The 22,737-nt window shown below is 48.4% G+C and overlaps 1 protein-coding gene across 1 annotated transcript in view; it reads left to right on the top strand.

Moving 5' to 3' along the window:
• Nucleotides 1–22,737, top strand: part of ADCY9 (adenylate cyclase 9) — a 206,326-nt gene that overhangs the window by 146,328 nt on the left and 37,261 nt on the right. Inside the window, exon 5 of the mRNA XM_065411641.1 lies at nucleotides 12,467–12,569. Coding sequence (XP_065267713.1) covers nucleotides 12,467–12,569 — 103 coding nt within the window. The remainder of the gene's footprint in view (nucleotides 1–12,466; nucleotides 12,570–22,737) is intronic.

Here is a 22,737-nt window from a genome sequence, read left to right as displayed (position 1 = left end):
CCCGCAGGGTTCCCAACAGGAGTTTACAGCGCTGGTGGACGAAGGCAAGGCCGTAGCGAAGACCTCTCTCCAGATGTCCTTGGATTCAGTGGATGCAGCGGCCTTCACAACCTCCTCAGGTAAGGAGTTCCACAAGTTGACTGTGCGCTGTGTGAAGAAGAACTTCCTTGTATTTGTTTTAAACCTGCTGCCTATTAATTTCATTTGGTAACCCCTAGTTCTTGTATTATGGGAATAAGTAAATAACTTTTCCTTATCCACTTTCTCCACATCACTCATGATTTTATATACCTCTGTCATATCCCCCCTTAGTCTCCTCTTTTCCAAGCTGAAGAGTCCTAGCCTCTTTAATCTCTCCTCATACGGGACCCGTTCCAAACCCCTAATCATTTTAGTTGCCCTTTTCTGAACCTTTTCTAGTGCCAATATATCTTTTTTGAGATGAGACCACATCTGTACGCAGTATTCGAGATGTGGGCGTACCATCGATTTATATAAGGGCAATAATATATTCTCAGTCTTATTCTCTATCCCCTTTTTAATGATCCCTAACATCCTGTTTGCTTTTTTGACCGCCTCTGCACACTGCGTGGACATCTTCAGAGAACTATCCACGATGACTCCAAGATCTTTTTCCTGACTTGTTGTAGCTAAATTAGCCCCCATCATATTGTATGTATAGTTGGGGTTATTTTTTCCAATGTGCATTACTTTACATTTATCCACATTAAATTTCATTTGCCATTTTGTTGCCCAATCACTTAGTTTTGTGAGATCTTTTTGAAGTTTGTCACAGTCTGCTTTGGTCTTAACTATCTTGATAACAAAAGAATCAAGATGTATTTTGGTTTGTCAGCTTACAGACACTCTGCATTGAGATAATAGCATCAGAACTGTGCTTTGATTAAATGTTAATGTGAACTCAGCAGTAATGAACTGCTGAAAGATTGTTGGTTTATCTGGGATAAGGTTATTAGAACCCTGTCCTTGTGGTATAATTGCGGTCTTCACTCTGCCACAGCAATGCCAATTCTAACTCTTGTTAGTGTATTTGAGACCTTTGTGCTATGAACAGTTTCAATATGCAAGTTGACTGTTGCAGTGCCATCTTCTGTATGTTTTGTTCATGTAACAGCTGTATGGTGTCATTTGGCACAGATTACTGTATCCTGTGCATTTTTACCAAAGTACAATTACTATGCTACAATTGAAGCAAGTGGCAGTTCTGCATTTTTACAGTAAATGTTGCATTGTTTTATATTAAGCTTTACCAAGAACAGTGTTGTATATTTGGTGAACAATGTACTATTACTTTGAGTTTTAGGTCTAGCTTTACTAATACAGTTATAGAAATGGGTCTCTTCCATGTCTATTTGTAGTCGTATCTGCAATACTGTGGTTGTTAAAAGAAAGTAAAACTGAATAATCAAGATGGTAAAGTATGAAATGCTTAAGCTTAATTCTTTAAAGACTCATGTTCTTGAGAGAGATTTCTACTTCCAGTGTGAGGTCAGCTCATGTAATAAATTAGGGTTACCATATTAAAGGTTTTTAAAAAGAGGACACTCCACGGGGCCCTGGCCCTGCCCCTTCCCTGGCCCCGCCCCAACCCTGCCCTTTCCCCAAAGTCCCCGTCCCAACTCTGCCCCCTCCCCTGAGCGCCCCGTATTCCCCCTCCTCCTCCCTCCCAGCCAAAGGGCTGCCCGAAAAGGGCTGCCCGAGCGCTACCGGCTTTACGGTTTGCCGGGCAGCCCCCAGACCTCCAGACCCAGCGCCCCGGGTCGGGCGCTTCCCCAGCGCAGCCGGAGCCCAGGAGGGGAAGCGCCCGGCTGGGGGTGCGAGGTCTGGAGGCTGCCCGGCAAACCGTGAAGCCGGAAGCGCTGGGACAGCTCCGCTCTTCAGTTGCACAGCTGAGGTGTCTGGGGGGAACTGCAGGCGGATTCCCCGGCGGTGGCGGCTGCTGCTGCTCCCCCCAGACACCTCAGCTCTGTGTAGCTGAAGAGCGGAGCTGCCCCAGTGCTACCGGCTTCATGGTTTGCCGGGCAGCCCCCAGACCTCCAGACCCTGCGCCCCCGGCCGGGCACTTTCCCTCCCGGGCTCCGGCTGCGCTGTGGAAGCGCCCGGCCCGGGGCTCAGGGTCTGGAGGTCTGGGGGCTGCCCGGCAAACCGTGAAGCCGGTAGCGCTCAGGCAGCTCGGCTCTTCAGCTACACAGAGCTGAGGTGTCTGGGGGGAGCAGCAGCAGCCGCCGCGGGGAATCCGCCTGCAGCTCGCAGCCTGCCGGAGCCGCTCAGGTAAGCAGGGGACTGGGGCAGGGATGCCGGCATTTTCCCGGACATGTTCGGCTTTTTGGCAATTCCCCCCGGACGGGGATTTGAGCACCAAAAAGCCGGACATGTCCGGGAAAATCCGGACGTATGGTAACCCTAAATAAATGAAGGGGGGAGGAGAGGGTAGTTCCCTTTTATGGACACCCAGCCAGTTAGCTATAAAATCCCTGTTAGTAGCTGTTCTCTACTTGCTTTACCTGTAAAGGGTTAAAAAAGTCCACAGGTAAAGGACGGGAGTGGGCACCTGACCAAAAGAGCCCATGGGAAGGCTAGAACTTTTTAAAATTGGGAAAAAACTTGCCCTTTGAGTCTGTTGTTGTTCTCTGGGGAAGGGGGGGGGGAATAGGGCAACAGTTATGCTGTGACAAGCTGAAGGCCAAGTATGAAAATCATCAGAATCAGACCTAGAAATTGCTTATTTGGAAACTCAGATATGTAAGTAGATCAGAAATGTCTAGAAAGACGTGATTAGGTTTATTTCTTTTATTTTGTAAGGCTTATGGACTCCTCTGTGCTAACCCCAAATGCTTTTGTTTTGCTTGTAATCTTTAAGCTGGACCTCAAGAAGGTTATTCTTGATGTTTAATTTTTGTAAGTGGGATTTTCAAATCTAGTAAAAGCCTAAGATCCAGATGTATTTTCTTTCCTTTTGTTTTTAATAAAGTTTACCTTTTTTAAGAACAGGATTGGATCTTTTGTGTCTTAAGAGGGTTGTGCACATGTTTTTAATTAGCTGGTGGCAACAGCTGATTTCTTTGTTTTCCTTTCTCAGCTCTTCCCTGCAGGGGGAGTGAAAGGGTTTGAGAGTACCCCACAGGAAGGAATTCTCAAGTGAGCCTTCCTGGATTCCAAGGGATTTTGCATTTGGGTTGTGGCAGCATCTACCCAGCCAAGGTCAGAGAAAAACTGTAACCTTGGGAGTTTAATACAGGCCTAGAGTGGCAAATATTAATTTTTAGAGTCCTTACAGGCCCCCACCTTCTGCACTCGACGTGCCAGAGTGGGGAATCAGCCTTGACATGGTGGCAGAGCAGTGGGATCATTTTGAACAAGAAGCTCAGACCTCAAGATTTTAAAAGGACTCATTTTTCCTTTTGGCTGCTTGAAAGCCAGGGAGGGTTTTTTTCTTTTCTTTTCTTCTCTTTTCTTTGCTGCCTAAGGGGGAACAGGCACGCAAAGGATTCAACCTGCAAAGCCAGGAAGTCCAACAAGCAGTGTATTTTCTTTTTCTTTTCTAGCTTCGTGGCAAGGAAATAGTTAGGCTAGAGTAGGGCAGCCTGGGCATGAGGTTGAGGTCGGGCACCGAAATCCCAAAACAGCACGCCACAGAGAAGACAGACCCAAATCAAGCCCAGACATCCAGCTCCATGACAGAAATGCAGGGAGGGGATGGGGGACCAGGAATTTCCCAGGAGGAAAGGATCAGCCCTTCCCAACCTGAGATGCAGGTGCCAAGATGGAGGGATGCCCTTAACCCACACTGAGTTCTGACTGCGGAATACAGGGATTTCTTCCTACAGATGATGCGCTTGGAAGCGGAGGACAAAAGACGGGTGAAGCGCTTGGAGTTGGAAGCGGAGGAGAAAAGAGAGGCGAAATGCTTGGAAATGAAGCGCTTGGAGGCAGAAGGGGAGGAGAGGAGACAGGAGAATCGCTTGGAGGTGGAAATGCAGGTGAAGCTCTTGGAGGTGGAAATGCAGGTGAAGCGCTTAGAGCTGGAAAGGGCTAAGCTGGGTCCACCAGGTAACCCTAACAGTCCTTCTCCAGGTACCGCTCCCCATTCCAAGAAATTCCCCACATACAAGGTAGGCGATGATACAGAAGCCTTCTTAGAAAATTTTGAAAGGGCATGCCTTGGATACAACACCCCTACAGACCAGTATATGGAGCTGAGACCGCAACTCAGTGGACCCTTAGCAGAGGTGGCAGCTGAAATGCCTAAAGAACACATGAACGAGTACAAACTTTTAAAACTAAAGGCCAGAATTAGAATGGGGTTAACACCCGAGCATGCCTGTCGGTGGTTCAGAGCCATAGGGTGGAAACCAGACGTGGCATTTTCCCGATATGCCTACCACATTGTAAAAAATTGGGATGCCTGGATATCAGGAGCAAATGTTAAATCTCTGGAAGATCTGTCTCTCCTAATACAAATGGAGCAGTTCTTAGCGTTCCTGAGGAAATAGAAAGGTACATCCTAGATGGGAAGCCCAAAACTGCAATCGAGGCGGGGGAGATCGGAACCAAATGGGTCGAGGCAGCGAAGAAGAAGAAAGCTAGTAGCAGTTGGTGTGGATACCAGAAGGGGCAACTCAAGACAACACCCCACCATCGGGGTCAGCCCAAAGACCCACCTCGCAAGGAGGAGCCCTCCACACAGCCCGGGAGACTCCAGATGCCCTCTCATCCCACCTCGCCCCAGCCCACAGTCAGCTGCACGATGCTTTAAATGTAATGAGCTGGGGCATGTAAAGGCCAACTGACCCAAGAGCACCAGCCGACTGCAACTCATCACCCCGGAGTCCCACCGAGAGCCTTTAGGTCCAGATGCCTCGCAAATACCCCCAGAGCGAAGGGGAACTGTGAGTGTGGGTGGGAGGAAGATTACTGCATGGAGAGACACTGGAGCACAGGTGTCAGCTATCCACCAATCTCTGGTGGACCCCAAATTCATCGACCCAGAGGCCCAAGTGATGGTGCAACCCTTTAAGGCAAGCTCTTTTAACTTGCCTACAGCCAAGTTGCCTGTCCAGTACAAGGGCTGCTCAGGAATATGGACTTTTGCAGTCTATGACGATTATCCCATTCCCATGCTGCTGGGAGAAGACTTAGCCAACCATGTGAGGCTAACAAAATGGGTGGGGATGGGGACCCATAGCCAGGCTAAACAGGCCTCCACACCTAACTCCATTCCTGAGCCTCCAACAGGGACCCAACCAGAGGTGGTGGAACTCGACCCCAGACCAAAGTCTATGGCAGCAGTTGTACATCAGTTCCTGGGACCCAGCCAGAACCAGCCCAAGAATTGGAACTGGCAGAGCAGTCAGCACCAGAGCCCGTGCTTGCAACCCCACCAGAGTCTGGGGAGCCAGCACCTGCAGCAGCAGCTAAACCGGCACGAGAAGCTCAACCGGAGCCTGAAGTACAACCTGGTGCACCAGCGGAAAGCGGTTCACAATCAACAGAGACAACCCCATCACCTGCATCGCTTCCAGTGAGACCAAGTCCACAACCCAGTGAGGAACTAATGTCTCCAACATCAAGGGAGCAGTTCCAGGCAGAGCAGGAAGCGGATGAAAGTCTCAAGGGAGCTTGGACGGCAGCACGGAGTGACCCATCGCCTCTCAGCTCTTCCAATAGGTCCAGGTTTGTTATAGAAGGAGGACTCTTATACAAGGAAACTCTTTCTGGTGGGCACCAGGAAGACTGGCATCCTCAAAGACAGTTGGTAGTTCCAACTAAGTATAAGAAAAAACTCTTGAGCTTAGCCCATGATCACCCTAGTGGCCATGCTGGGCTGAACAGGACCAAGGACCGTTTGGGGAAGTCATTCCACTGGGAGGGGATAGGCAAGGACGTTTCTACCTATGTCCAATCTTGTGAGGTGTGCCAGAGGGTGGGAAAGCCCCAAGACCAGGTCAAGGCCCCTCTCCAGCCACTCCCCATAATTGAGGTTCCATTTCAGCATGTAGCTGTGGATATTCTGGGTCCTTTCCCTAAGAAGACACCTAGAGGAAAGCTGTAAATACTGACTTTCATGGATTTTGCCACCCGATGGCTGGAAGCAATAGCTCTAAGCAACACCAGGGCTAAAAGCATGAGCCATGTATTAACAGACATTTTTGCCGGGATAGGTTGGTCCTCCGACATCCTTACGGATTCGGGAACTAACTTCCTGGCAGAGGCCATGAAACATCTTTTTGAAGCTCATGGGGTGAATCACTTTAGTTGACCCCCTTTACCACCATCAAACGAAGTTTAATGGGACTTTGGGGGCCACGATACTTAAATTCTTGAATGAGCACTCCAATGATTGTGACCTAGTGTTGCAGAAGTTGCTCTTTGCCTACAGGGCTGTACCACATCCCAGTTTGGGATTTTCACCCTTTGAATTCGTTTATGGCCATGAAGTCAAGGGGCCATTACAGTTGGTGAAACAGCAATGGGAGGGGGTTACATCTTCTCCAGGAACTAACATTTTGGACTTTGTAACCAACCTGCAAAACTCTCTAAGACTCTCTAGCCCTTGCTCGAGAAAACCTACGTAGAAGAGGTGAGCCTTTCCATCACCCTTGGGCATAAGCAGTGACAGCAAATACAGGAGCTGTGCATAAGCTTCGTACCAATGTTTTCAGCCACCCCAGGACGGACAGAACGAGCGTACCACTCCATTGACACAGGTGATGCTCGCCCAATTTGAGCCCAAACCTACTGGATGGCTCCTCAAGCCAAACTGCAATAGAAAGGGAGAGCAAGGACATGTTACAGATGGGTGTAATCCACCCCTCTGAGAGTGCATGGTCCTCTCCAGTGGTTCTGGTTCCCAAACCCAATGGGGAAATCCACTTTTGCGTGGATTACCGTAAGCTAAATGCTGTAACTCGCCCAGAGAACTATCCAATGCCACGCACAGATGAGCTATTGGAGAAACTGGGATGTGCCCTGTTCATCTCCACCTTAGACTTAACTAAGCAAGTGCTGCTAGATGACCCAGCCAAGGAAAGGTCAGCCTTCATCACCCCTGTAGGGCTGTATGAATTTAATGTGCTCCCTTTCGGACTGCGAAAAGCACTCGCCACCTTCCAGAGACTGGTAGATAACCTTCTGGTTGGATTTGGGGAATTTGCAGTTGCCTACCTTGACGATGTGGCTATATTCTCAGATTTTCAGATGGGCTGAACACCTGGAACACCTCCAAGCTGTCTTCCAGCGCATAAGGGAGGCAGGAGTAACCGTTAAGGCCAAAAAATGTCAAATAGGCCTAAACAGGGTAACGTACCTTGGACACCAGGTGGATCAAGGAACTATCAACCCCTTACAGGCTAAAGTAAATGCTATCCAAAATGCCTAAGTCAAAGAAGCAGCAAGTCTAATCCTTCTTGGGGTTGGCCAGGTATTACCGACGATTTGTACCACACTACTGCCAAATTGCCACCCCACCGACAGACCTAACCAGGAAAAAACAGCCAATGCAGTTCAGTGGACTGAGAAGTATAAGAAAGCCTTTAACCATCTTAAGGCGGCCCTTACGTCTGACCCTGTACTTAGGGCCCCGGACTTCGACCAACCGTTCGTCGTAACCACAGATGCGTCCTAGCATGGTTTAGGAGCAGTTTTAATGCAGGAAGGACCAGATCAACAATTCCATCCTGTCGTGTTTCTCAGCAAAAAAATTTCTGAGAGGGAAAGCCACTGGTCAGTCTCAGAAAAAGAATGTTAAGCCATTTTGTATTCTCTGGAGAAGCTACGCCCATACATTTGGGGACAGCGTTTCCAGCTGCAGACTGACCATGCTGCACTAAAGTGGCTTCACTCAGTCAAAGAAACTAACAAAAAACTTCTTCAGTAGAGTTTAGCTCTTCAAGACTTCGATTTTGAAATACAACACATTTCAGGAGCCTCTAACAAAGTGGCTGATGCACTGTCCCGGGAAGGTTTCCCAGAATTATCAGGGTGAAAATGTCCCCTGTATTCTGAGTCATTGTAGACCTTAAAATGTGAAAAGTAGTTTAGTTTTTCATGTAATTATTAGTAAAATTAGAGGTACATGTATCTTATTAACTCTGTTTCCTAAACCTTCAGGAAGAAATCCCAGCCGGTGTGGACCCGACCTAAACCAGGCTGGCCAGCAGCGTCTGTGATTTGGGGTGTGCGTGAGATAAATGAAGGGGGGGGGGGGAGCTCCCTTTTATGGACACCCAGTCAGCCAGTTAGCTATAAAATCCCTGTTAGTAGCTGTTCTCTACTTGCTTTACCTGTAAAGGGTTAAAAAAGTCCACAGGTAAAGGAAGGGAGTGGGCACGTGACCTAAAGAGCCAAATGGGAAGGCTAGAACTTTTTAAAATTGGGGGGGAAATTGCCCTTTGTGTCTGTTGTTGTTCTCCGGGGAAGAGGGGAACAGGGCAGCAGTTATGCTGTGAGAAGCTGAAGGTCAGGTATGAAAAGCATCAGAATCAGGCCTAGAAATTGCTTATTTGGAAACCCAGATATGTAAGTAGATCAGAAATGTCTAAGAAGACGCGATTAAGTTTATTTCTTTTGTTTTGTAAGGCTTATGGACTCCTCTGTGCTAACCCCAAATGCTTTTGTTTTGCTTGTAACCTTTAAGCTGGACCTCAAGAAGGTTATTCTTGATGTTTAATTTTTGTAAGTGGGATTTTCAAATCTAGTAAAAGCCTAAGATCCAGATGTATTCTCTTTCCTTTTGTTTTTAATAAAATTTACCTTTTTTTAAGAACAGGATTGGATTTTTTGTGTCTTAAGAGGTTTGTGCACATGTTTTTTAATTAGCTGGTGGGCAACAGCTGATTTCTTTGTTTTCCTTTCTCAGCTCTTCCCCGGGGTGTTGGGGGTGTGTGAAAGGGTTTGAGGGTACCCCACAGGAAGGAATTCCCAAGTGAGCCTTCCTGGATTCCAAGGGGTTTTGCATTTGGGTTGTGGCAGCATCTACCCAGCCAAGTTCAGAGAAAAACTGTAACCTTGGGAGTTTAATACAAGTCTGGAGTGGCAAGTATTAATTTTTAGAGTCCTTGCAGGCCCCCACCTTCTGCACTCAAAGTGCCAGAGTGGGGAATCAGCCTTGAGAGCTCTTAAAAATGTTAATCCTCTGAAATGCTGGTAACTGTTCATCATATCCCAGCCATGACAGTATCTATGGTGCACTTCAGTGCATTCTAAGGTCTCTTCTAGCCATGGCCTGCAGAGTAGCACCCTAATATGCTCCTTTCTTCATACCGCTTCATCCTTTTAGTGTTGTTTCTTTGACCAGATTCCTCTTTTAACTACAGAGGTGATTTATTTCAATCTTCATTTTCCTAACACTATTTGATTAATAGAAATCAGAGGCATGCAGGCAGCAGCTAGGGCATTATAGCAGGCACGTTCTCAAAGGCCCTATAGATGCTCAGTCTGTTTCCTGACTCTGTTTAGAGTCAACTGGACTTGGTGCCTCATTCCACTGGACCCTAGTCTTTGGCGCTTTGAGGCCTGTTCTCCATTCTGGCTTTTTTGACACTTTGTTTCTTGAAGTGAAGTTACATTCTCTGTCTTCTTTTGTTTTTAAGATTTCATGGAGGAAGAAAGTCCAACCACCCAAAAAAGCTCATAAAATTCATACATTGGCAATTTGGCTGAAGTGTACTTTGCCAAGATGTCACCCTGACATATCAGAATGCCAGATGAGTGTCTGAAATCCCTGCTAGCCTCTGCACGGACAGCTCAATAAAAATAGCTCTAACCACACAGGAGGAGGAGATTTGATCAGAGTGTAACTTGTCATTTTCTTGGTGCCTCCTATAATGCTTTCAGTACATAGCAAGGGCTGAGATAATGAAGTAAAATCATTGCCATTATTCATGGTTGAAGTCTTCTGGTCTTTCTCTGGAGATCCAGTCAAGGATTGTGATTTGACATTTGAAAGCTGACCTTAAAAACTTGACACATTAAAAGCACTTTGGTACAAAGTCATTGGCCAGATATCTGGGATTGACTCTTCCTGCATCTCAATAGAAAAATCTCCTTTCTATTATCTTATGCCATTGAGTTTGTGCTTCTAGGGCTTCCAGAACACTTCCTTGTCAGCAGCAGAGGAGTAGGCAACTCAAGAGAAAACAATATAAGTGGAGATCAGCTCCATGGGATCCTTCAGCATCTTCATGTAGTTGGCATCAGATTTGATAAATGACCCCAAGAGTTTTTTTCAGTGTGTGTTTCAGAAACTTTCACTTAGCGATGATTGTACCGGATGCATCCAACTTGAGATGGGTCATTCATTTTCTATACTGTATTACAGTTTTTCAGGCAGGGACACTGTCATCCTCTGTGTTTGAAAAGTTCCTAGCACATTTTGGACACTACTGCAACCTTAATAATAATAAAAATTGACTCTAAACAGCCAGTGTAATTACAGAGACAAGGTGGATGAGGTCATATCTTTTATCGAACTAACTTATATTGGTGAAGAAGAAAAGCTTTTGAGCAACACAGAACTCTCCTTCAAGTCTCAGAAATGTAATTATGGTGTACAAACGGAATCACAGAAGGATATAATTGCATATAAGTAAGTTGGAGTTCCAGGGAGTAGGGCGCCATGTTCTCTGAAATCTTTCCTATCTCAGATTAGAGGAAAAGAGGTGCTGATTACAGTATCACTGCGGAATATTACATAAACAAGGTGTACGAGCATACTCTCGGACACTCTGCCATAAAGCATTGTTAATGATGTACACAGCATCAGGCTCATCCAGCTGCCTGACATCTACCAGGGAAAGAAAACACTTGCAGATGACAAGTGTTGCAAATGTCAGAGTTAACACAAGCGAACATGTTCTGCCATAAATCTGTTTACATCCACTGTAACCTCAAAATGTTCCATCTCTCGCTCAGAAAGCCTTTCTACTGAATCAGAATGGAGGCTTCTTGTATGCTTCTCCTCCACCAGGCACTGGGAGGAAAAGGTGAGAGAGTGCACAAACATTCCTTGTATCTGCTGCCAGGCTCATCAGGTCTAGTATGTCATTCTCTTTGTTCATCAGTGCCTTTGGCTCTTCTACCAAAGGTTTTTGGATCTCCTGTCTCAGAAACAAGGCTGAGCTCTCCAACCCTGTCTCAGATTCCTTTACCTGGTTGTCTGGATTGTCTAGTGCTGTTGTTGTATGATCCTGGGAAGGTGCAGAGTTATTATTAGTCTCTGAAGGCAGTGACAACCAAGTGCTGTTCCCTGAAATGGAAAATACTTTATTAATAATTTTTCAACTTTTTATCAATTTCTGATATTTGATATGCTTCAGTTAAAAAAAAGGCTGTGTCTCTTGCATGTGTCAATGTCTGGAAGCTATTAATGTATACTATTTGCTGATCTGTGGACACTTATTTCTTCAGTTATCCTATGGTTCGAAAGTTTTTTGAAAAGACTTTTAATGTCTTCCTGACAATTTAAGAGCCTGTCTTCTTTGTTTGTATTAATGTATTTGTTTGTTTGTTTATTTGTAATGAAATGTTTCCTTTTCTTATAAATGTTTTTTGGGGAATTTTCACCTTTCACTTTAAGGATGCGGAGTGATGTTGTAGGTCGGGGTGGGCAAACTACAGCCCGCGGGCCAGATCCGGCCCGCCAGCCATTTTAAGCCGGCCCTTGAGCTCCTGCTGGGGAGTGGGGTCTGAGGCTTGCCCCACTCCGGTGCGCCAGCCGGGGACCAGGGTTGGGGGCCGCTCCATGTGGCTCCCGGAAGCAGCGGCATGACCCCCCTCCGGCTCCTATGAGTAGGGGGAGCCAGGGCACTCTGCTCTGCACGTTGCCCTTGCCCCAAGTGCCACCCCCACAGCTCTCATTGGCTGGGAACCACAGCCAATGGTAGCTGCAGGGGCAGTGCCTGTGGACGGGGCAGCGTACATAGGAGCTGGAGAAGGGACATGCCATTGCTTCCGGGAGCCGCTTGAGGTAAGCGCCGCCCTGGAGCCTGCACCCCTGAGCCTCCCCCCATGCCCCAACCCCCTACCCCAGCCATGATCCCCCTCCCGCCCTCCAAACCCCTCGATCCCAGCCCAGAGCACCCTCCTGCACCCCAAACCCCTCATCCCCACCCCCACCCCAGAGTCTGCACCCTCAGCCAGAGCCTCACCCCCTCCTGCATCCCAGTCCCAATTTTGTGAGCATTCATGGCCCACCATACAATTTCTATTCCCAGATGTGGCCCTCCGGCTAAAAAGTTTGCCCAACCCTGCTGTAGGTACTGCAGCTTCTGATGAACAATGAGAAGCTACCAGTACTTCAAAAGATCAAAACTGTTAAGACCACCGGTTTCACACTGGAAGCAGAGATCCAAGAGTGAGAAACCTGTGAAATGGTATCTTTGAAGAAGAATTACAGCTAAGTAAACTCCTTGTAAAACTGTTCACATTGTCTCTCTGTTCTCTTTAGCCTGATGAAAGACTATTTCTTTAAACCACCAATTAACAAGTTGAGCCTGAACTTCCTGGATGGGGACTTGGAGATGGCTTACAGGACCAGCTATCAGGAAGAGGTGCGTTTTCCCCTGAATCTGGTTGGGTGTCAGCAGTCTTTCTGTACAGGTTGTAGGAGCCAAAATAATTCTCTCACTGTTTTTGCAAATTTTATTGCAGTTGATGACTGAGATCATGGAGTGTCAAATATGACTTAATATTTAGAACTACTGAGAAATGACCACCTTAGTTTAGTTCACCTGTCATGATCAGTTTCCAGGATTTGAACATTAGATTCTTTCTGGCATTCTATTTTCATTCACCAGTAAAAATGGACCAGAATAAATTTCAGCTGTTGACTCTATACTCTATAAAGTTATGAACACCAGAGTTACAAACTGATCAGTCAACCACACACCTCATTTGGAACCAGAAGTACACAATCAGGCAGCAGCAGAGTCACACACACACACAAAAAAATCACTCACAGTACCGTACTATGTTAAACGTAAACTACTAAAAAACTAAAGAGAAAGCAGCATTTTTCTTCTTCATAGTAAAGTTTAAAAGCTGTATTAAGTCAATGTTCAGTTGTGAACTTTTGAAAGAACAACCATAACGTTTTGTTCAGAGTTACAAACATTTCAGAGTTACCAATAACCTCCATTCCCAAGGTGTTCGTAATTCCGAGGTTCTACTGTACCTTCATTTTCATATTTAGATTTAGCTTTCACCAGGCCAAAATTCTGTAATCAGGTAACAGTGGAAGGCAAATGCTCCTTACTGCCGTTTCAAATATCTTAACTTACAGAACGAAAACTCTCAAAATTGGATCTTGGCTCTCTAATACTTATTGCAGTCCCAAGTTTATCTCATCCTCACCCAAACGTGCTTTCATCTCAGTGTTGTAAATTACATAAAACTGCTGCAGTATGAAATTGGAAGTACAGAAGACTTTAGTTAAAGAAATGAACTCCACATCATTTTAAGAATTCTGCACTACCAAATATTAGTGTCCTGAATTTTTTGTCTTTTTATTACATTGCGTCCCACTTTCAGACATGGCAGGTATCCTTGCTTCCTTGACATCAGCTGGTAGCAAGGGATTCTCTACTGGTAAATATCAACTTCAGATGTCAGAGTTAACTGATTAATATTGGGGGAGAGGGTTGAGTTCCCCCCTCCCCAGCCTTCTCTCTACCACTGGTAAGAAATAAATCCTATGGGGACATTTCTTCCTTAATTCTTGTACCATATGATTGCATTGTCCTTGGCCACAGTCCCTATCTTCCTGTAATTTCAGTCTTAATAAATAAGGGCTTGTCTACACTACTGCCTAAGTCGATGTAAGTTATGTCGCTCATGGGGTGTGAAAAAACCACCCCCCTGAGCAACGTAACTTACATTGACTTAAAGCGGCGTCTACACCATGCTATGTCGACGGAAGACTCTCTCCCACCGACATAGCTTCCTTCTCTTGTTGAGGTGGAGTAATTACATCGACAAGAGAGCGCTCTCCCATTCACCAGACTCGCTAATTCGGCGCCGCTGCATCGATGCAGCAGTGCCAATTTAGTGCGGTAATAAAAACAAGCCCTCAGACATCTCTAGTTTACCTTATAATACAATTAAGCATAAATGTGTTTTTAGTGCATTCTGAAACTCTCACTCTATCTTTGAGTAAAAGCTGTGTCGTGATACTACGGAAAGAATTTACATTTAATTTCTGCTGGTGTGGATACTTAAATAATAGCTGTGAGCTGTTATTTCTCAGCATGCTAGTATTGCATCTGCTTTTGTCAATAAATTGAGTGAAACAAGGAAAAAAATCAAGCCTACAAAATTTAACTGGTAGTAAATATTTGCTGCTGTTTATAAACCATTATAAAGTACTGGATGTTAATAACATAATGTATCTATGTGTGTGTACATATGTAATAAATATTTACACATACCATATATAGTACACTACATTCAGTGCTTTCCAAATGGAAGGAAAAGAGGAAAGAGCAGTAGCTACATTTTCATGTGTTTATCATAATTTTGTGAGGCCCTCGGATTGCTAAATAATGTGGGCATATAAGAACCCTAGATAAATAGTGTGTATAGTGTGTTATGGGGCTAAGGGTTTTATCAGTGTGATTTTTTAAATGGGTGCATTACTCAAATGTCAAAACAACATGTGGATTATGCAGATATTCCAAATGAGTACAGATAATACTGTCACCAACTTCACAGCTTCATACGTTCTTTATATTTCTCAAGGGTTGCAGAAAAAGTATTTTCAAAATATTTCATTCCCCTCAAAATTACAATAGTCTTGGGATAGGCAGTGCTGCGTCTTTAGTAAATAAAAGGTTTAATGACTGATATCCAATGCCCATATAGATATAATGAGGTCTGTAGCCTATTGGTAAAGCGAGAAGCTCAGATTTCCAATAGGACATGTAGCTCTTCCTTCCAGCCAAATAAGATCCCAGTTACTTTTAAGTCATGACATATTTAGATATAGAAAAGTGCTTTGATACTACAGTGATGGGTGCTATACAAAACTATAAGATTCATAGCTATTTTAGGTCATATTTAAAAGTGTTTTCGCCTTTTTTTGCCTCTGGGGTTTGTACATTTGGGCTCAAGGTAACTAAGACTCCTGGTTCTTCTACAGGAGGAAGACTAAAATAAAATGGAAAATTTTGTATCTTGATTATTTCATTTCTGGTGCTGTCCTCTGCCAGTTCTGCTGCGCTGCTCTTCTGGCAGTAACAGAAATAATTTATACTTGTCCACTGGGTTTCTGGGCTTGGACACAATCTTCCAGAGCTGTATTGGAACACTTATGTCTTATTAGATACATGAAAATTCTTACCAGTGATGCCTTATATAACTACACTGATCTATAAAGAGGCCATTCTAGAAATACCTGAAAAACTTCTCTGGGTTGGGGTGGATTGGAGGAGAAGTCTGTCCCAGAAAGGAAATCATCAGGTAATACATTTTCTATTATTGATCTCTCCTCCAATCTGAGACATTTGACATGTAGTGAACTGTAAGGAAAAATGAAAAAGGAGGGAGAAATAAATATGGGGCGGGGGGAAAGTAAAGGACTCCCCCCTCTAAAATTAGTAGTATTTATCTGTTTTGGGATCACTAGGGCTCCTTTTGAACTAAACATTATTTCCCTCCCCAACCTGTCTTTTTCTGAAATTATAGCATACTGAAAGCATGCACCAAATAATCTACTAAAGTAGAAATTTGCAGCTTATTGCTTTATTGGAATAGTGTGAAATGAAATATCATTAGCTATTTTAGAATGTAAATTGCTGAGAATTGGCCAGAATTATGGTTACAAATACTGTACAATGTAGGATATGTATGTGATTATTTATCTGAAACAAACTATTTCTATTCTCCTTCACTGAAATTTTCAAAGTTTATATTATGCACAGTATTTTTCATAAATGAAAATGGGCAGCATAGACTGCTTTCACAAGTTTTTTTCTGAGCTGCTTGATTATCTTTACTTTGTGTCTTTGAAACCAGGATGGAGGTAGAACTCCAAGTGTACAGCCATTTTTTAAAAAAAATGTTGGGGTACAAAATGACCTTCATGGTGGGTATATGACATTTGTTTGATTGGCTTGCAGTCAGCGATCAGTGAAAGCTACTGCCAGTGATACCATAGCTGATGAATTCATCTTAATCCCATTGTTTCAGCTGTACGTTTAGGTTGCTCTCTGATCACTTTCCGTAAAGGACTTCCCCTCGCTGAAAGCTTACTTTTACCTGTTCTATTATGGAGTTTAATCCACTGCTCATGCTCCTTTCCCTGTCACTGACTCCAGGATCAATGATCCAGTCTCTCAAATCTAGACTCAGTCACCTCTAGAATGTTTAATTTAATTTGAAGATATTAATAAATTATTTAAACGTCTACCTTAATATTTAGCCAATATTCCTCAAATTTGTTGAATGAACAAGTATTTGCAAAGGTTTTGTGGAGCTTTGTGTATTTCCCTCTATAACTGTTTTGTTCATGACGCCATATGTCTAAAAATATTAAGCTGTACATACTGCTAAGGGAGTTCCAAGATATACATCACTTCACAGAATTTGAGAGCAGTATGTACCCTTAGGGGAAGCACAACAGGAAATGCACAGCATTATCCAAGTCCACTGCCAAGATCTATACAGTGGATCTTACAGAGACACTTCCTAAGACTCAAAGAATTCCAAAAGGAGACAAGTACTTTATCTGCTTTGTGAGCTTCCCCTCATATCAGATACTACCATTCTTCTTCGAGTGGTTGTTCACGTCCATTCCACATTAGGTGTGCGCACGCTGAGTGCACGAGCGTCGGAAATTTTCCCCTTAGGGGTACCCATCGGGCCGGCGGGGCCCCCGCCTGAGCAGCGTCACTGCGCCGTGCATATATACCCCTGCTGGCCCGACCCCCTCCAGTTCCTTCTTACCGTCCGTGGCGACGTTGGAACAAATTCTTGCTCTCGTAGGAGAAGCAATCCCTTAGCTTTAGAGTACTTAGCTGCTATCAGTTCATTTGCATTCTATTGTTGTGAACACTTAATAGATTAGGTGCTTGGAGGCTTCCAGCACCCACCCGGGGCCGCGGGGCATGCCGCAGGCCCAGGGGTTTAAGGCTTGCGCCACGTGCCACAAGCCCATGCGACCCCCACGACTCCTGTCTACGTTGCCTGGGGGAAGCACACCAAACAGAGAGATGTAAGATTTGCAAGGCGTTTAAGCCTAGAACAAAGAAAGAGAGAGACTTTCGCTTGAAGCAGTTGTTGATGGAGGCAGCGCTGCAGCCATCGGGCCCGGAGCACCTGACACCAGCTCCAGCCTCCTCGGTGCAGAGTGCCCCGGAGTCGTCAAGAGACCCAGTGCCGGATAAGCACCGCAAGCCATCAGCCTCGGAGAAAAGTAGGCCACAGCAGTGCTCATCCTCCCCGGTGCAGCCCAAGGTCAAACCAAAAGAAGGGCGCGGACGTTCCCCACAAAGGAGACCGGCGCCATCTAAGGGCCCGGGCACCGGAAAGAGCGGGATGAACATTGTGCCTGCGCCGGCACCGATGGCACCGGCGCCACAAGTCCCACTGAGTCCAGCCCTAAGTGAACTCAGTGAGGACGACGGGCTCGAGTGAGTAATAGATCAGCCCTCCACGTCTGACACCTTTGAGGCGGTGAAGGACCTCATCGGGTTGTTGGCGGTGAGCCCCCTCCTGATCAGGGAGAAGCCTCCGGCACCTGGGCCCCCAGTGCCATCGAGGGGAAAGCCGGCAATGGTGCGCCGTTCGAGGACACCCTCTCGGCATCGCTCCCGGTTAAACGTCGAGTCTGTGGACTCTCAGTTACCCATGACGCAGAAGGAAGCCTCGGTACCGGAGACAAGTCAGCGCACAGGGTTAGTGCAAGGGACCCGACGCTCTCCGGCGCCCTCCAGAGACCGGCACCAGGAGAAGGCAAGCTGACCATTGCCGAAGGCTTCCAGAAGTCACCGGTCCAGGTCTCGGGAGCACCGATCCCGTTCCCGATCGGCAAGAAGCTGCTCGTCGGCCTCCCGCCAGCACAGGTCAACGGCACCGCCGTGGCCTTCATGCTTGGCGTCGCTGGAGTCCGGTGCCGACTCGGGCTGATACAGTTACCCGCACCGGGCACCGGACAGCAGAGAATACCAGGCTGGGTGGCAACCCCAGTGGGGACCGCCGGGACACTGGCCCTTCTGGACCCCTTGGGCCTACCACCAGCGGCAAGGGGCTCCCTCCAGGGCCAACTACTCAGTGCACCGGTCCCGGTCCTCGCACTGACGCTCCTCCATGCGGGAAGCTACGGCATCCACACCACTTGCACCGTCGCCGAGCAAGAGACCAGACAAACTGGCACCGAGTCCGGTGCCGCCCCAGGGTCAGCTGTCCGGGCCCGAGCCGGAAGCCCCTCCTTTGGGGGAGGGGGACCAAGGGGACCAGCAGGAGGAAGCGGAGCAGCTGCTGACCTCCTCGTCATCCCCGGATGAAGCGGTGGCAGGCACAGCGCTATCAGGACCGCCGACAATAGACCACAGAGCCCACCAAGAGCTGCTGCGTAAGGTTGCTCATAACTTGGGGTTACAGGCGGAGGAGACGGTTAAGCAGGAGGACCCCATGGTGGACATCCTGAGCCCAGAGGGTCCATCCAGAATAGCGCTTCCACTCATTAAGACCATACAGTCGAACTATAAGACTATATGGCAGACCCCGGCCTCCAGTGCTCCAACAGCCAAAGGTGTGGAACGCAAGTACTTCGCCCCGTCAAAGGGGTACGACTTCTTGTTTTGCCACCCAAGCCCATGTTCCCTGGTAGTCTCGGCGGTAAACGAGAAAGAGCCCCATGGGCAGCAGGCCCCGGCCCCTAAGGCCAAGGAAGCGAAGCGCCTGGACCTGTTTGGCAGGAAGGTGTATTCCTCAGGGGGCCTCCAGTTGAGGATTCCTAACCAATAGGCCATCCTCAACAGACATAACTTCAACTCCTGGGCGGCAGTGGGGAAGTTTAAGGACAACCTCCCGCAGGGTTCCCAACAGGAGTTTACGGCGCTGGTGGACGAAGGCAAGGCCGTAGCGAAGACCTCTCTCCAGGCGTCCTTGGATTCAGCGGATGCAGCGGCCAGGACAGTCGCGTCTGGCGTGGTCATACGACGCTCGGCGTGGCTACAGTAGTCAGGTCTGCCGCCTGAGGTCCAGAACTCGCTCCAGGACCTCCCCTTCAAAGGGTCCGGGCTCTTTTTGGACCAGACGGACGCAAAGCTGCATAGCCTCAAGGACTCGAGGACCACACTCAAGTCGCTGGGTATGCACACCCCGGCGACACAAAGAAAGCCCTTCAAGCCACAGCCTCCTCCTCAGCGTCACTACCAACCTCGTCCTAGGCAGGAGCCCTACCGCAGGCGAAATAGGGATAACAGGAAGCGGCGTAATGATAATAACAATAGCTCCAATAGGCCGGGCCAGAGCCAAGGCCAGCATAAGTCTCAGCCCGGCCCTAAACCAGACTTTTGAAGGTGCGCTCGAGGACAGCATACCAGACCAATCACCAGATCCATCCCCTTGTTTCCTGAATCGCCTGTCCCGCTTCTCCCGTGCGTGGTCCAGCATTATGTCGGACCGTTGGGTGTTACGCACGGTGCACGACGCTTACATGCTGCAGTTCTCCTCCCTGCCTACCTCCCATCCCCGTTCCCCGCCTCTCTTCAGGGACCCTTCTCACAAGCACCTCCTGTAAGAGGAGGTTCGCACACTCCTAGAGGCGGGGGCAATAGAGTTGGTACCGAAGGACCTAAGAGGGAAAGGGTTCTATTCCCGCTACTTCCTCATTCCCAAGGCCAAAGGAGGCCTTCGACCCATTCTGGACCTGCGTAGGCTCAACAAGTTCCTGGTCAAGGCCCGGTTCCGCATGGTCTCTCTGGGCACAATCCGGGGAACTGGTACGCTGGATCCGGGGGACTGGTACGCTGCCCTTGACTCGAAGGACGCATACTTTCATATCGCCATCCACCTGGTTCATCGCCAATTCCTGCGCTTCACTGTGAACCAAGAACATTACCAGTTCACGGTTCTCCCGTTTGGCCTAGCTGCGGCCCCACGGGTGTTCACAAAATGCATGGCGGTAGTGGCGGCCTTCCTACGGAGGCAAAGGGTCCAAGTTTGCCCGTACGTCAACGACTGGCTCCTGGCGGGCCGGTCTGAAGAGGAGGTTCGGTCCCACGTGTAAGTGGCCCTGAGACTATTCCGCACGCTGGGGCTCCTGCTCAATGTCCCCAAGTCCACCCTCATTCCAACACAGAGAGTGGAATTCATAGGGGCTGTCCTAGATGCGGTACAGGCAAAGGCGAGCCTCCCAGTATCATAATTCCTGGCCATCCAGCAAGCAGTGAACTCCCTGTGCCAGTTTCCCACTACAACGGCCAGATGCTGCCTGAGGCTGCTGGGCCACATGGCAGCATGCGCGCATGTGGTCAAGCATGCCAGACTGAAACTCAGAACGCTGCAGGCTTGGCTCGCCCATGTATACTGCCCAGGCAGGGACCCCTTGGACTTGGTAGTGACTGCCCCGAGGGACGTATTAGACTCCCTGTGGTGGTGGCTGTCCCAGACCATGGTTTGCGAAGGCATCCCCTTTGCTGCACAACAGCTGGACCTGACGCTTGTGACGGACGCGTCAGATCTCGGATGGGGTGCTCACCTAGGGGACCTCAAGACTCAGGGCTTGTGGTCGGAAGTGGAGCAGTCGCTCCATATCAATGTGAAGGAGCTCAGGACGGTTCGTTTAGCCTGCCAGACCTTTCACGTCACTTTGAGTGCTCACAGCGTGACAGTTCTGACGGACAACACCACCGCCATGTTTTACATAAACAAGCAGGGCGGAGCCCGTTCCTCACCGCTCTGCCACGAGGCTCTCCTCCTCTGGGACTTTTGCATAGCCCACGCCATTCATCTCGAGGCGTCACATCTCCCGGGGGTGCGGAACGAACTGGCGGACCACCTCAGCAGGTTGTACCGCATGCACGAGTGGACGCTCAGAGCGGACGTCATGTATTCACTCGTCCGCAAGTGGGAGTTTCCCCGGGTAGACCTTTTTGCCACCAAGGGCAACGCCCAGTGCCCGCAGTTCTGCTCGTTCCAGGGCCGCAGCCCGGGCTCAATAGCAGACGCATTCGCGATCCCAGGCAAAGGCGAGCCTCCCAGTATCATAATTCCTGGCCATCCAGCAAGCAGTGAACTCCCTGTGCCAGTTTCCCCAATTTAGTGGGGAGGGGAATTGAAATACGCCTTCCCCCTGCTTCCCCTGGTGCATAAGGTCCTGCTCAAGGTGCGCAGGGATGGGGTGGCAGTCATCCTCATCGCCCCGGCCTGGCCCCGCCAGCACTGGTTCACCACGCTCCTGGAGCTGTCGGTGGAAGCCCCAGTAACCCTGCCTCTACACCGGGACCTCATCACGCAGGACGGAGGGCGGCTCCTCCACTCTGACCTGCAATCACTGCATCTAACGGCATGGAAGCTCTGTGGCTGAACGCTTTGGAGAGCCAATGCTCCCTCCCTGTGCAGCAGGTTCTACTTGGTAGTAGGAAGCCCTCTACCAAGGCGACTTATCTGGCCAAGTGGAAGAGGTTCTCATGCTGGTGTGGGCCTCAACAGGTTCAGCCACACCAGGCTCCGGTGCCTACCATTCTAGAGTACCTACTGCACCTCAAGCAGCAGGAGCTGGCCCCGTCCTCGATCAGGGTGCATCTGGCGGCCATCTCCGCCTTCCACCCGGGATTTTCAGGGGGCTTTGTGTTTTCCCACCCAATGGTGGGGCGGTTCCTTAAGGGGCTGGAAAGGGTGTTCCCTTACTCACGCCCCCCAGTCCCTCCATGGAATCTCAACTTAGTCCTTTCTAAACTCATGGGGCCCCCGTTCGAGCCCCTTGCTACCTGTTCCCTCCTCCACCTTTCCTGGAAGGTGGCATTCCTGGTGGCCATCACCTCGGCAGGAAGGGTATCTGAGCTGAGGGCACTCACCTCAGAGCCACCATATACGGTATTTCAAAAGACAAGGTGCAGCTCCACCCACACCCCAAGTTCCTCCCAAAGGTGGTCTCACAATTCCATCTAGGCCAGGACATTTGTCTGCCGGTGTTTTTTCCCAAACCCCACGCGGACCCAAGTCACCGCAGCCTGCACACCCTGGATGTCCGTCGAGCGTTGACGTTCTACTTGGAGCGCACCAAGCCCTTTCGTAAATCCACGCAGCTGTTCATGGCCGTGGCGGAAAGGATGAGAGGCCTCCCGGTGTCGGCGCAGTGAATCTCCTCCTGGATTACAGATTGCATTCGGGCGTGTTATGACCTCGCAGGTGTTCCGGCCCCAACGGTCATGGCCCACTCGACCAGGGCACAAGCAGCTTCAGCGGCTTTCCTGGCACAGGTCCCGATCCAGGAGATCTGCAGAGCAGCCACCTGGTCGTCGGTGCATACCTTTACAACCCACTACGCGGTCAACCAGCAGGCCCGAGAGGACGCGGCGGTTGGCGGGGTGGTCCTCCGATCAATTGTTCCGTGACTCCTACCCTCCTCCGAAGGTAAGCTTGTGATTCACCTAATGTGGAATGGACGTGAACAAGCACTCGAAGAAGAAAAAACGGTTACCTACCTTTTCGTAACTGTTGTTCTTCGAGATGTGTTGTTCACGTCCATTCCACCACCCGCCCTCCTACCCCTCT

This window comes from Emys orbicularis, chromosome 10 (assembly GCF_028017835.1).
Source record: "Emys orbicularis isolate rEmyOrb1 chromosome 10, rEmyOrb1.hap1, whole genome shotgun sequence".
NCBI classification, from domain to species: domain Eukaryota; kingdom Metazoa; phylum Chordata; order Testudines; family Emydidae; genus Emys; species Emys orbicularis.
This window is presented reverse-complemented; position numbering and strand designations above follow the sequence as displayed.